Here is a 13,467-nt window from a genome sequence, read left to right on the forward strand (position 1 = left end):
GGCCCAGCTGCTCCCCTGAGGCAGTGGGGGGGTTTAGCCCGGCCCCCCTCGTGGGCAGGAGGCAGCCCTGGTGGCGGGGAGCTCTGCCCAGGCCTGGGCACCCCCAACCCACACAGGGCTCCCCGCACCTCCCACGCCAGGGATCAGGGAGAGGGCAGGTGGTGCCCTCCGCAGGGCTCTGGCACCTGGGAATGGAGCAGCAGGGCGGGGCAGCAAGACCAGGGCTGGGCTCAGCCGAGCGCCCCCCCACGGCACGTGGCCCCGGCATGGCCCGGCTGCTGCCTCGGGCATCAGGTGTGTCTGCTCCCTCCAAGAGCCAGGGGGGCCGCGGGCATCTTGCAAACATTTTATTGCTTGGCTCAGTTGCGAACACGGATACAAAATACAAACTGTACAGGGCCCGGAGGGGGCGTCTTCACGGAAGACAGATCAGGCTCCAGGGGCCGCACCGGGGCCCCACCAGGATGGGGCCCGGCCCCAGGGCTCGCCGGAGCTCCGGGTGAGGCCCACGCCAGCCCTGCCACTGCGAGACGGGTTGGTTCCCGGGTGCTGCCCAGAGCCGCCCCTGCCAGGCCAGAACCAACAGGCTTTGGGAAGGGGCCAGGTGAGGGAGGCCTCCGGTGACAGCCTCCCCCCCCCTCCAGGCAGGGTCCCTCCTGCAGGAGGGAGTCTTTGGGATACATCTGTAGGCAAAGGCGCACGTCCCGGGGCGCACAGAGCCTGAGCCCCAGGCGGTGCCAGGGCGGAGGCGGGCATCAGAGCGGCAGCGGCGAGCGAGTTGGCGAGAGGCCCTGGGGAGGAGAGAGCCGTCAGGGAGCCGCCTGGCTGGGCTGTCAGCGACCTGCCTGCCCCTGTGCTGAGCCAGGAACCGTGGCCCAGGATCAGCCCCTTGGGGTGCCCGCCTGGGCGCCACCCCCAGCAATCACCCGCCCACAGGCGGCGCAGGCTGCCGGGCCGTTCTAGCCACAGCTCCCTTCACCCCCCGCCCACCGTGGGCCTGGCTCCCAGCCCGCTGCCCTCCAGCCCCCACCTCCTACCTCCCCACCAGCAACTCCTCCTCCAGCCGAACGCCAGCATGGGGCGGCTCCGGGATCCGGGGCTCCGGCCCCTCGGCCTGGGGGCTCTGCAGGCGGCGCGGCCGAGCCGGAGGGTCGAGCTAGGGGCGGGCGCTGCCCCACAAGGCACACGGCGGGGTCAGCCCCTTGCAGGGCTGGGGGGCAAAGTCCAAAAATCCCCAACGTCGCAGCAAGGAGGCCCCCCAGGGTGCTGGGGGTCAGAGCCACAGGAGGGGGAGGGGAACAAGGGCGAGGCTGAGGCAGGGGCCGTGGGGCCGGAGCGTGGCGAGCGCCGTGCTGTGACCGGGCGCCTCGGGGTCTGCAGAGAACAAGAGCCAAAGGCCCAAGGAGCTGGGGGGCTGGGCATGGTGAGCTCCTCCAAGCCCCTCCTGCCACCCCCACCCTGCCCCACATACTCAGCCCCCCGCTCCTGCCCAACCCCCCAGTACATAGCCCCCGCCACCCCAAATACTCAGCCCCACCTCCAGTCCATACTCCCCCAGACATGTAGCCCCCGACCTGCCCCACATACTCAGCCCCCTGCTCCTGCCCAACCCCCCAGTAATTGCCCCCGCCACCCCACATACTCAGCCCCACCTCCAGTCCATACTCCCCCAGACATGTAGCCCCCGACCTGCCCCACATACTCAGCCCCGCCTCCTGCCCATATCCCCCCCCCCGCCAGGCACGTAACCCCACCATATTCAATCCCCTTCTTCCCAGGCAATGTAGCTTCCCCCCAACCCCACACACACTCACCCTCCGGCCCCCCTCTTCCACGGGGCTGAGATTTGGGAACTTCTGTCTCAGGCTTTGCTGCTGGAAATAGCCCCCCCCCCAGAACCCATCAGTGACTCTGTGTCCAACAGGAACCCCCCAGCCCCTCCCCCTCCCTCCCCATCCCAGGCAGGCTCTTCCACTGCCCCCCTGAATCCCAGCCCTTCCCCTGCCCCCCCAGCCTGGGCCAGGCTGAAACCAGCAGACCCCTCCTGTTGCCCTCCCCCCGCTGAAAGGGAGTCTGGATTGGGCGCCGCTCCCTCCCCAGGGCTCAGCCCCCCCCCCATGCCCCCCCCATACTCACTCGTTGCTTTGCAGCAGACGGCCACTCGCAGCCTCAGGCACCGCCCCGTGCTCTCCAGGCTGGGGACGGCTGGGGGCAGACAGGGCGTCGGGGGCAGCTCTTAGCACAGCAGCAAGCAGCTGGGCCCCACTGAAGAGCCCCCCCGCCCCAGCTGGGAAGTGCAGCAGCCCAGCCCCACCCCCAGGCAGTGCCCTTGCCCCCCCGAGGATCTCAGTGCGCCCCACGGCCAGGGCTGCAGCCCAGCTGCTTGGACCCCAGCCCACGCCTCCCTCGCACCCTGAGGTGGGCAGTGGGGTGCTGCACCCCCCCCGGACAGGGGTACAGCACCAGGCTGTCCGAATGGCCTGGGGGGTGTAGGGGGAGAGCTCCCCCCTCCCGCAAGCCCAGACAGCTGCCCTCAGCAGAGGTGCCCAGCGCCCCCGGCCTGCTGGGAAGGAGCCAAGAGCTGGGCACGGGGCGCCCACTCCTGGCCACTTGGCACACTGCAGCGGCCCAGAGAATGGGGGGGAAGGGGGCAGAGACAGAAACCTGCCCAGCACTGCCAGGGCTCTGCGCCCAGCTACTCCCGAACATGCCCCGCCTGGGAGCCGGAGCTCGGCCTGGCTTGGCGGGGGGCGCGGGCCGGGCCACTCACAGATGTAGTAGTACGTCTCCCCGGGCTGGAACTCGAAGCCCAGCGGGAAGGGCGTGAAGCGCTGGATCTTCTCGGAGAAGCGGATGGGCCCGAAGGGCGCGTAGGGCCGGTTGCACTCCCAGCGCTTGAAGGCGCCGGGCGTCTCGGTGCAGCCCCGGTAGCCCTCGGCGTCCACCATGTGCAGGCTGAAGGTCTCGGCCTGGCCCGCGGGCACCGGGCGCTCGTAGTGCGGGCAGTAGATGTCCAGGTAGTCATTGATGGAGACCTGGACGGCGTAGTCCTCCTGCAGGAACCTGGGCGAGAGGGAAGAGCCAGTGAGCCCGCCGGAGCCTCGGCGCCAGGAGAGCTAAGGGGGGCAGGGAGCTGGGGGAGCAGCCTCGGTGCCGGGGGGCAGGGAACAGCAGTGCCCCCTCTGCACCCATCCCCCCTGGACCGTGCTGCAGGTGCCTGGAGCGGGGCCGTGGGGGAGTTCGGTCACACCCACGTGCCCACTGCCCCCAGCAGCCGGGCGCGGGGCCCGCCAGGGGTGAGAATCCCCACGCCGCCAGGGCAGGCGAGGGTCCCGCAGGCAGGGCCATGAGACCCAAGAGAGGCAGCCGGGACACTTGGGGGCTGGTGTTGGGTTTGCCGATTCCTTCGTGCCGTTTCCTGTGCTGGGGCCTTGGCACTGCCCGGGGAGGGTTCCGGCCCGACCCTCCTGGACACCGCGGCCAGACGGACGGACGGGCCGGGGGGCAGCTCCCAGGCAGTGGGGCCGGACAGGCAGACAGACCCGGCTGCCCCCGCCCCGCCCCACTGGCTCTGGGGCAGCCCTGGCCCCACTCTCCCGCTGGCAGGCCCAGCCCCTGCCCCCCCGACAGACTTGTCAGCCTCTGGCTCCCACGCAGCCCCTGGTCCAAACAGCTCCCGGGCAGGCGGCCTTGCTAAACAAAACGGCATCAGCTCCGATTAGGCTCAGGCGGCTGGAACTGAATCGCGCGGCGGGGGGGCCAGGGCGGCGCTCAGAGCCCAGCCACGCCGGGCCGCCAGCTCCGCGCACAAAGCCCCTGCCCCAGGCCTCAGTGCCCCGCTGAGCTGATCCGCTGTGGCACGGTGGGGGGAGGGACGCGGCTCGCACACCGGGCTGCTGGGCCAGCAGATGTTCCTGTGCACTCTATGGGGCGCACAGTGCACGGGCGTGCCCAGGGAGCTCACACGCTGGTGCACAGACACACACCGTGCACGGGCATGCCCAGGGAGCTCACACGCTGGTGCACAGACACACACCGTGCACGGGCATGCCCAGGGAGCTCACACGCTGGTGCACAGACACACACCGTGCACGGGCATGCCCAGGGAGCTCACACGCTGGTGCACAGACACACACCGTGCACGGGCATGCCCAGGGAGCTCACACGCTGGTGCACAGACACACACCGTGCACGGGCATGCCCAGGGACCTCAGACACCAGTGTACAGACACACACGGTGCAAGGGCTGGCCCAGGGAGCTCACATGCCGGTGCAGAGACACAAATGGTGCACACACCAGCCTACAGAGCTCACACACAGATGCAAAGACACACACTGTGCACGGGCCAGCCTAGGGAGCTCACATGCTGGTGCAGACACACACCCCATGCACAGGCCGGCCTAGGGAGTTCACATGCTGGTGCAAACACACACCCCATGCACAGGCCAGCCTAGGGAGCTCACACGCTGGTGCAGACACACACCCCATGCACAGGCCGGCCTAGGGAGTTCACATGCTGGTGCAAACACACACCCCATGCACAGGCCGGCCTAGGGAGCTCACACGCTGGTGCAGACACACACACCGTGCATGGCCAGACTGGGGGCAGCTCCAGCAGGACCCATTTTCCCAGCGGCTACCGTGCAGGACTGAGGCTGAATGCGCAGCTGGCAAGGGGAGGAGGCAGGCTGGTGGCTACAGCCCAGAATGGGACCGGGAGGGGCAGGGGGCCGGGCTCCGCCCCCGTGGCTCCACCCGGAGCATCAGCCAGAGCCAGGGCAGCTGGGCCCGGCAGGCAGGAGAGCGGGGCCGTGGGCTGCCCTGGCAGGCAGTGGGCGGGGCCGGTGCCCGTGTGCCGGGGGCTGGGCAGGTGAGAGCTCACAGAGTCCTGCCCCGCACACACGATGCCCCTCCTCCGGGCAGGGCGGGTCTGGCGGCGTCTGCAAACAGGGCTGCAGGCCCAGCACCGCCCCCCGGCACAGCCAAGGGGGCAGCGGGGCTCAGCTGCCGGGGCACCCCGCTCCCCAGAGCCCTGCTGCGTCACTCCCTTGGCGCTGCCATGCACAGGGCTGGCGAGGGGGCACTCGCGTGGGGCAGTGAAAACCACGACCGAGCTTTGACACGGGCTCCCAGCCGCACGGGCCCTCCTGTGCCCACGGGGCCCCAGTTACCGGTGCCCCCGGCCCATGTCCAGTCCTGGGGGGCACCCACCGCTGAGTATCCCCCCCCCCACGGCAGGGCACCAGGGGGCTCGGCCCTCCAGCTGGGCTGCCCACGGTGCAGCGCCCGCTGAGCGGTCTGGGGCAGGCAGCCCATGGCCAGCACAGCCCAGCTAGTCCCACAACGGCCACGGCTCAAGGCAGCAGCTCAGGAGGGCGGCGAGAGCTGCTCTCAGGCTTGCCCCGAACCTGCCCCCAATGCTGCAGCACTGAGAGCCCCCCTGCCCTCCCTGACCCCTAGCAGGCCAGAGCCCTGGGGGGGAGAGACCAGCCACACAGCAGCCAGAGGAATGGCGAACCCTGAAAACGGACGGGGGACAGGATGGGGCACTGGGGGACGGGAACGGAGTCAGGGGACAGGAACGAAATCGGGGAGCCGGGGGACGGGAATGGAGTCAGGGGACAGGAACGAAGTGGGGGGGGCCGGGAGACGGGGAAAGAGTCAGGAATGAAGTTGGGGCGCCAGGGGATGGGACACCAGGGGACGGAGTCAGGAGACGGGAACGAAGTCGGGGAGTCGGGGGACGGGACGAGAACGGAGTCAGGGGACAGGAACGAAGTGGGGGAGCCGGGGGACAGGACGGGAACGGAGTCAGGGGACAGGAACGAAATCAGGGAGCAGGGGGACGGGGAACGAGTCAGGAATGAAGTTGGGGCACCAGGGGATGGGACACCAGGGGACGGAGTCAGGAGACGGGAACGAAGTCGGGGAGTCGGGGGACGGGACGAGAACGGAGTCAGGGGACAGGAACGAAGTGGGGGAGCCGGGGGACAGGACGGGAACGGAGTCAGGGGACAGGAACGAAATCAGGGAGCAGGGGGACGGGGAACGAGTCAGGAATGAAGTTGGGGCGCCAGGGAATGGGACACCAGGGGACGGAGACAGGAACGAAGTTGGGGAGCCGGGGGACAGGATGGGAACGGAGTCAGGGGACAGGAACGAAGTCGGGGAGCCAGGGGACAGGACGGGAACGGAGTCGAGGCGCCGGGGTATGGAGTCAGGGGACAGGAACGGAGTCGGGGCGCCAGGAGACCGGGGGCCATGACGGGTCTCACCCCCAGTATCTCTGTGCAAGAGCTTCCTGGGCGGCGGGGCGTAGCCTGTGCCCTGTGCCACGGAGCCGCCGGGACCCTCCTGCCTAGAGGGGCCGGGAAAGGCCAGGACCCACCTGCATTAGCTGGGCTGGGGGGTCGCCCCTCTCAGGGGTTAGGAGGTTGCCACCTGTGCGAGTTGAGAGCTGCTGCCCCCCAGCCCCGTGTCAGCGCCCGGATGTGCCAGGGGGCGGCGCTCAGAGGCAGCTGCGGGAAGGCGTCCCCATCGGGCCTGTCCCCCCACCCCTCCCCCCTCACCACTGGGCACAGCCTGGGCCAGGCACGTCCCAGCCCAACTCAGTGTAATGGGGGTGGAGGGGCACAGTGACCAGGTCCTGCGGCTCCTGCTGCCCCCCACTGGGTAGCACCCCCTCCGCATGGCAGCACCTGCTCCGCCCCACGCTGGGGCACAGCCAGACACGGCAGCATGGAGCCTTTACTCCTGGGGGGCAGCTTTGCCACTGGAGGGGGCTGGCACCCTTGTGCTATCTGCAGAGGGGGCAGGAACCAGGGGGACAGAGCCAGCAGTCTGGGCCCCAAGGGGGCGCGATACCGACACTCCAGCCTGCAGAACCTGCCAGCTGGGGCTCGGTGCCACTGGCCACACATGGGGCAGCGCCAGCTCTCCGAGATGGGGGCACTGAGCGGAGGTGGAGCCTGGGGACATCCCCTGGGTGCTGCCACGCCCACGTGGGGTGCAGGCTGCCAAGCAGGGTGCCCCTAGTGCCCAAGCCCAGCTGCCACGGAGCAGCGATCCCTGGGGCAGGCCCGTGGGGCCGGCACCCCCTGCTCTTCGCGGGGGTGCCAGGCGCTCCCGGCAGGGCTGGGCCATTCCCACGCCAAGCGCAGCAGGATTCCCTGCGGAGTGAGTGGCCCCAACGCGCCCCAACTCGCCGGGTGGCGCCGCACAGGAGCGCACCTGGCACGGGCGGAGGGGGGGGGGGGCTGGCACCGGCCTGCCCAGTGCATCACCCACGTCCTGCCACCCCGACAGGCCGGCTGGGGCTGGCACAGGGGGGCAGGCTGGCTCGGGGGGAGCTGGCACAGGGGGGGCTGGCTCGGGGGGGGGGCTGGCTCGGGGGGGGGCTGGCTCGGGGGGGGGGGCTGGCTCGGGGGGAGCTGGCACAGGGGGGCGGGCTGGCTCGGGGGGAGCTGGCACAGGGGGGCGGGCTGGCTCGGGGGGAGCTGGCACAGGGGGGCGGGCTGGCTCGGGGGGGCTGGCACAGGGGGGCGGGCTGGCTCGGGGGGGCTGGCACAGGGGGGCGGGCTGGCTCGGGGGGGCTGGCACAGGGGGGCGGGCTGGCTCGGGGGGGCTGGCACCGGCCTGCCCAGCACAACACCTGCATCTTGCCACCTCCGCGGGCTGGCTGGGGTCTCGGGGCAGCCCTGGCCCCACCCGCATCCCCCCGCCGGGGCACTGTGCCGGCCAGGGGCCGCGGAGCCCGGCCCCGAGGGCGCTGCGAGACCAGGGCGCAGCCTGGCCCCCGACAGGCCGGGCTGGGGCCGGGCAGGGGGCGCAGGCAGCGCAGACAAAGGAGCCGCCGTGCGCGCAGCGCTGAGCCTGGGCCGCCCGGGGACCCCCCGCCACGGAGCCGCCCCGGGCCGGGCAGGCGCCCCGAGCATCCCCGCTCCTGCCCGGGCTGCGGTTCCGGGCCGGGCCGGGCCGGGCGGTACCTGGGGTTGCTCGCGTTCCAGTAGACGCTGTGTCGTTGGCCGCGCACCGGCCGGAGCCGCCCCCACAGCAGCGGCCCCAGGAGCAGCAGCCGCAGCAGCTCCGGGCGCATCGCGGCGGGCGCGGGGCGGCCGGACTGGCCCCCGACCGGCGGGCGGGCGAGCGGGGCGGGACCGGGCGGGGGGCAGGGCAGGCCCCGCCCTCAGCTCCAACTTCGGGCCAATCAGCGGCCGGCTCGCAGCCACCCCCCAACAAAGTTGCCCAAGTCCCAGCTTAACCCTTGGGGGGCCGAGCGTGGAAAGGGGGCCAAGGGGGCTCCGTAGAAACGGGAGTTGGGCCCAGCAGGGGGGAGCAGCCCGGGCCAGAGGGGGCGGGGGGGGTCTCAGCAGCTTCTCCACCCCCCCCCCCCCCCGCTAATCCCTACAGCCTGGGCCCAGCATCCGCCCTCCGACTGCCCCTGCTCCAACCGCTAGACGCCACTGCCACCCCAGGCCCGCGGCCTACACCCCAAGGGCGGGCTCCTCTGAAGCCCCGTGTCTAAAGCACCCAGCGCGCCCCTAGGGCCGGGCTCCCCCACTGCTCGGTGTGGTCATATGGGGACCCCCTTTGCAAATGCTGCAGGCTGCTCCCCCCTGCTGTGTCCCTGCCTCCTGCCCCCCAGTACTGCAGGCTGTGCCCCCTCATGCCTCCTGCCCCCCAGTACTGCAGGCTGTGCCCCCTCATGCCTCCTGCCCCCCAGTACTGCAGGCTGTGCCCCTACCATGCCTCCTGCCCCCCAATACTGCAGGCTGTGCCCCCTCATGCCTCCTGCCCCCCAGTACTGCAGGCTGTGCCCCTACCATGCCTCCTGCCCCCCAATACTGCAGGCTGTGCCCCCTCATGCCTCCTGCCCCCCAGTACTGCAGGCTGTGCCCCCTCATGCCTCCTGCCCCCCAGTACTGCAGGCTGTGCCCCTACCATGCCTCCTGCCCCCCAATACTGCAGGCTGTGCCCCCTCATGCCTCCTGCCCCCCAGTACTGCAGGCTGTGCCCCTACCATGCCTCCTGCCCCCCAATACTGCAGGCTGTGCCCCCTCATGCCTCCTGCCCCCCAGTACTGCAGGCTGTGCCCCCCCCATGTCCCTGCCTCCTGCCCCGACTCTCCCGGGTTTGGGACCCCAGGTGGAGAACCAGGACTCTAGGTGCATGAATCCGGCCAGACCGACCCCAGGCCAGGCCCTTCCCCGCACTGGTTCCTGCTTGGCCGAAGCCAGACCCTGGGAACAAGCTCCCTGCTCTGGGATGCTGGCAGGGCCGAGGATCCCCGCAGCCCTTGGTAAGCTGGCCTAGTGGTTAGAGTCACTGGTTCAAAACTGGCTCCGAGCGGAGCTGCTTCCGCTTCTGGCCCTTGGCCCGGCTCGGCCGCTGCGCCCCGGTGAGCCCGTCTGACTGGCCCGGGCTGGGCCTGCGCTCTCAGCAGCCTCCAGCGTGGGGAGCTCGGACAGCTCGCCTGCCCCTTCCACCGGCCGGCTTTGCTCGGCCCTCGCCCGCTGCTTGGCCTCCTTGGATCCAGGCAGTAAGCGGGGCCCAGCGGGGTGAAACATCCTGCTGCTAGCCCAGCCTCAGCTGTGCTGGACAAAGGACCCCCCCACTGGACTAGAACCCAGGCAGCGGGACGTCCAGCTCCCCCCCGGCTAGTCGCCCCTTCCCCTTGCTAGCTCTCGCCAACGGGAGGCGCAGCCAGAGGGGGTCTCCCCTAAGATCACAGGGGGGCCGCTGCAGGAAGCCAAGTGCCCTGTGGGGGCAGCTGCCCTAACTGCTGTGTTTGTTGGGGTCCCTCGGCAGCTCGGGCAGGTCACCAGCACCCCAGCGGCATGGCTGGGCTGAGCCTAGGTCTGCTAACACCAGCCCGATGCCACGGCCCCAGTGCTGGCTCCCTGGCAGCGGCCCTGTTCTCCTGCCCCATCTCCAGAGCAGGGGGGCTGTGCTAGGCCCATGAGCGGTCAGTCCCTACAGCCCCTGCCCCCAGCGTTCTGCCCTCCCTGCAATGCAGCCCCCCCCCCACGGCAGGCTCAGGCCATGTTCCCTGTCCCTGTCCCGTTGTACCCCTCTCCTGAGGCCGTGCCCCGGCCCAAGGGCACACCCCCTCTTCTGACGGGTGTCACATCTCCCCCCACCCGCCAAGGCGCAATCCCCAGAGCCAGCCGCAGTCCTGGGGCAAGGGGCAGAGCCTCTGCAAGCTCCCCCATCGAAGCAGCACCCACGGCAGCCCGGTCACGCTGCCCTGCCAGAAGTGCCCCAGCTGGGACGCCTGCTCTCGCCGTGTGGTCAGGGCAGTGCCCGCACCCGAGCGGCAGGGGTCCCGGCGGCACAAGGAGAACGCTGGCCCAGTGCGGGGGGGGGGGGGGCGGTGCCGGGCAGACCCCAAGCAAAGGGCAGCAGCTCTGGTGTGTTACCCGGGCGGCTCGTGCCAGGCCCAGAGCCCCTGGACATGCTCCCGCCGGCCCTTGGCTTGTCTGTCCAGCCGGCAGCCCCGGGGGCCTGCTCCTGGCTGGGGGCTTCTAAAGCTGAGCTGGGGGGCACAGCATGCCCGGGAAGGGGTGTCCATGGCTCTTGCCTGGGGGCGCTGGGGAGGGGGAGGTGCCCAGAGGCAGAAAGGGCTGCACCCCTGCCACCGAGGGGGTACTGCATGTGTGGGGGAGGGGCGCCCCTTAGAACTAGACCCACCCCCCACCGTCTGGCTCTGGGCCCCCGTCATCTCTTGAGCCACCGCGCCACCTGGTGGCGCATCGGGGAACTGCCGGGGGAATTTCAGGGTCAGGTCCTGCCCCCTGCCCCCCACTCCCGGGCAATTTAACAGCACCTACTCCACGTGTTCAACCCCCCCTGCCACCCCATGCAGGGAGGAGCCCCTCACACTAACCCTGCGCAGGGCCCAGAGTGGACGGGGCACCGGGGGCAGAAGCCCAGGACGGGGTGGGGGGGCAGGAGGCAGGGAACCAGGGGGGTTTTCCCAGCTGTGGGGGTGGGGAGGGGTAGGACAGGGGGAGGCACATGCGAGGCTGGAGGGGGATGGTTGCCCCCCCCCTTGGCCCATCTGTTACAGCCAGGACAGACCATGTCTGCCTACCCCTGCACCAGGCTGGAAGGGGCGCAAGGGCCGAGTAACTGGGGTGGTGAGGATTTTATTCCCCTTATGTTGCAGGTGAGATCTACTGTCCCGTATTAACCCCGTGTGTGCCTCAGTTTCCCTGAGTGCTTGCCCATCACCCTCTAGATGTTGGGGATTTCGGGTGACAGCCTTCCCCGCATACACAGTGGGCAAGGCCCTTCACAACCTGAGCTGGGATAGGGTGTGACCTGGAGACACCTTTTGCTCAGGAAACAGGACAGAAGGTGGGGAAGGAGGGGCAGGACCAGGCTGCTCGGCCCGCGGGTCAGCCTGGCTGGCTTGGAGGAAGAGACGGGTGGCAGGGCCCTTGGCTCTGGGCCCCCTGCCCCAAGATGGATTGTCCCGGCTACTACTGGTGTCTGTGCTGGCCTGTCTGTGCTACACCGTGCTCCTGTGAACTAATAAACCTTCTGCTCTACCTGTCAGCTGAGTCTGGCTGCGGATGGGGCGCAGGGCCGTGGCTCCCCCCACCTTGGTGATACTGGTGGCAGCGGTGGGATGTGCTGCAGCCCATGGATAGAGCATCTGGCAGTACGTGACGGGGGGCACAGTAGAAAAAGGGGGGCTTGCAAGAGCCAGGCATGCTGAAGGCAGGGAGGGGCAATTCCAGGAAGCAGGGGGGAACAGGGGGCACTACAGTCTAACCCGTGTGTGCAAAAAGAGGCCCACGATCTAACCCATGGGGGGGGTGGTCCTCAAGAAGGCCGGCACACTGACGGGTTCTTCCTGGGAATCGGGGGCGCCGCAGCACGGGCCTGAGTTGGCACCCTTGGGAACAGCAGGGAGACGGCTGATCCCCAGCTCCTGACGGGGGATGTTGTGGAGCCGTGCACAGATGAAGAGCGGAGGTGTCATGGAGCGAGGGGGAGTCCCCGGGCCCTGCCCCCCCCCCCCCCCGGTGCAGCCAGATGCGACTCTCCAGCAGCAAGAACAGGAGGTTGATTGGTTCACGGGGACACAGGGTAGCACTGACTTGTTACAGGCACTGGGAGAAGCCAGGACAACCCACCTCGGGGAAAGGGGGGCCCAGAGCCCAGCTCTGAGCCCCCCCCCCCCCCGCCAGCGAGGCTCCCTTCTCCTCCAGCCAGCAGAAACCTAACCCACACCCCCTAGGCTGCCCCACCTCCTGCTTTGTCCTGCTTCCAGGCCCAAGGTGTTATCTGCTGTCACCTGGTCCTTGGGGTGAGAGAATGAACATTCTTCCCCAGTGAGTCACACCCAGCCTCCCCCTCCTCAGACAGTGCTGCAGTGCCCAGGGGAAACTGAGGCACACACCCAGAGTTACTCCAGAACAGCACGGGGCAGTAGGACTCCCCTAAAGCTCAGCAAAGCAAGTGGCGAATGCAAGACCAGAGTGAACACAGCGGACGGCAAGAGCAGACCAAACGCCCCCCTCCGTCACGGGGTGGGGGGAGCAAGCCCAGTAGTGAGAGAATGACTCCCCCCCCCCCCCCCACCCAGCCCCGGGAGCTGGTTCCTGGCCCAGCGGGGAGCAGCCAGCCAGCTCCAGGGGCTGCACCAGGACGGCGAGGACCCAGCGGAGCTGCTAGGGAGGCTGCTCCTGCCGGACTGGGACACCGAGAGCTCTGTGTTAGGGACAGGGCCAAGGGCCTGAACTGCCCCAAGCACCCAGCTGAGGGACCCTGCACCGGTCGGTCCCCCGGAGGGGGGGGAGAGACGCGATGAGCTGGGCATGTGGGGATTTCATTCCCCTTGTTCCTGCCCTGCACTAACCCCACACTTGCCTCAGTTTCCCTGGGCCCTGCCCCACTACTTACATGGGGGTGGGAATTTCGGCGACAGCCGCCCCCAGGTGCACACTGGCTGATGCCCTTTGTGACCTGGGCCCGGGAGGTGGCGTGACCAGGTGACACCTTTTGCCTGGGACACAGGACAAAGGCCGGAGGTGAGGGGGGAAGGAGGGTGGCTGCAGGAGCCGAGTGTGGGTTGGTCTCTCTGGCCTGGGGTGCGGGGACTCAGGACCCTTGACTCAGGCCCTCCTCTCCCCAGGCAGGGCTGTGCTGGCTGCTCCTGGTGCCTGTACTGACCAGTCTGTGCTACGCCATGTCCCCGTCGCCTCGGCCCCCTCCTGTTCGCCCTGCGGCTGAGTCCCCCCTCTGGCTGCGGGTGGGGGGCAGGGCCTGATGGCTCCCCCCCCTCGGTGACGGGCACTTGCAGAGATGCTGGGGGGGAGCAGGCTGGGATAACCAGGCCTGCGGGGCAGGCGTGAGGGGCTCTAGCAGGGAGTGGGAGGCAGGGATCATGAGAGCGCTGGCCCCAGGACGGGCGGCTCGGTCTGTGCCCGGTCCTGCCCAGGTGCACGGAGAATTCA

At 69.6% G+C, this 13,467-nt stretch overlaps 1 protein-coding gene across 4 annotated transcripts; it reads right to left on the reverse strand.

Moving 5' to 3' along the window:
- Positions 1-332: 332 nt before the first annotated feature.
- Positions 333-8,157, reverse strand: LOC142819523 (ephrin-A4-like). Of its 4 annotated transcripts, none has more exons than XM_075907335.1 (6): positions 7,987-8,154; positions 2,771-3,063; positions 2,137-2,205; positions 1,815-1,871; positions 1,038-1,374; positions 652-791 (listed from the first exon to the last, which is right to left on the reverse strand). In XM_075907335.1, exons 1-5 carry the CDS (start codon positions 8,094-8,096, stop codon positions 1,274-1,276), a joined length of 630 nt encoding a protein of 209 aa, XP_075763450.1. In that variant the 5' UTR covers positions 8,097-8,154; the 3' UTR covers positions 652-791; positions 1,038-1,273. The 4 variants fall into 4 exon arrangements, with proteins under 4 accessions (XP_075763448.1, XP_075763447.1, XP_075763450.1 ...); XM_075907334.1 differs by having other exon boundaries at positions 1,815-1,874; positions 7,987-8,152; XM_075907333.1 differs by lacking the exon at positions 1,038-1,374 and having other exon boundaries at positions 333-791; positions 7,987-8,157.
- Between the last annotated feature and the right edge of the window lie 5,310 nt (positions 8,158-13,467).

This window comes from Pelodiscus sinensis, chromosome 24 (genome assembly GCF_049634645.1).
Source record: "Pelodiscus sinensis isolate JC-2024 chromosome 24, ASM4963464v1, whole genome shotgun sequence".
Classification (NCBI taxonomy): domain Eukaryota; kingdom Metazoa; phylum Chordata; order Testudines; family Trionychidae; genus Pelodiscus; species Pelodiscus sinensis.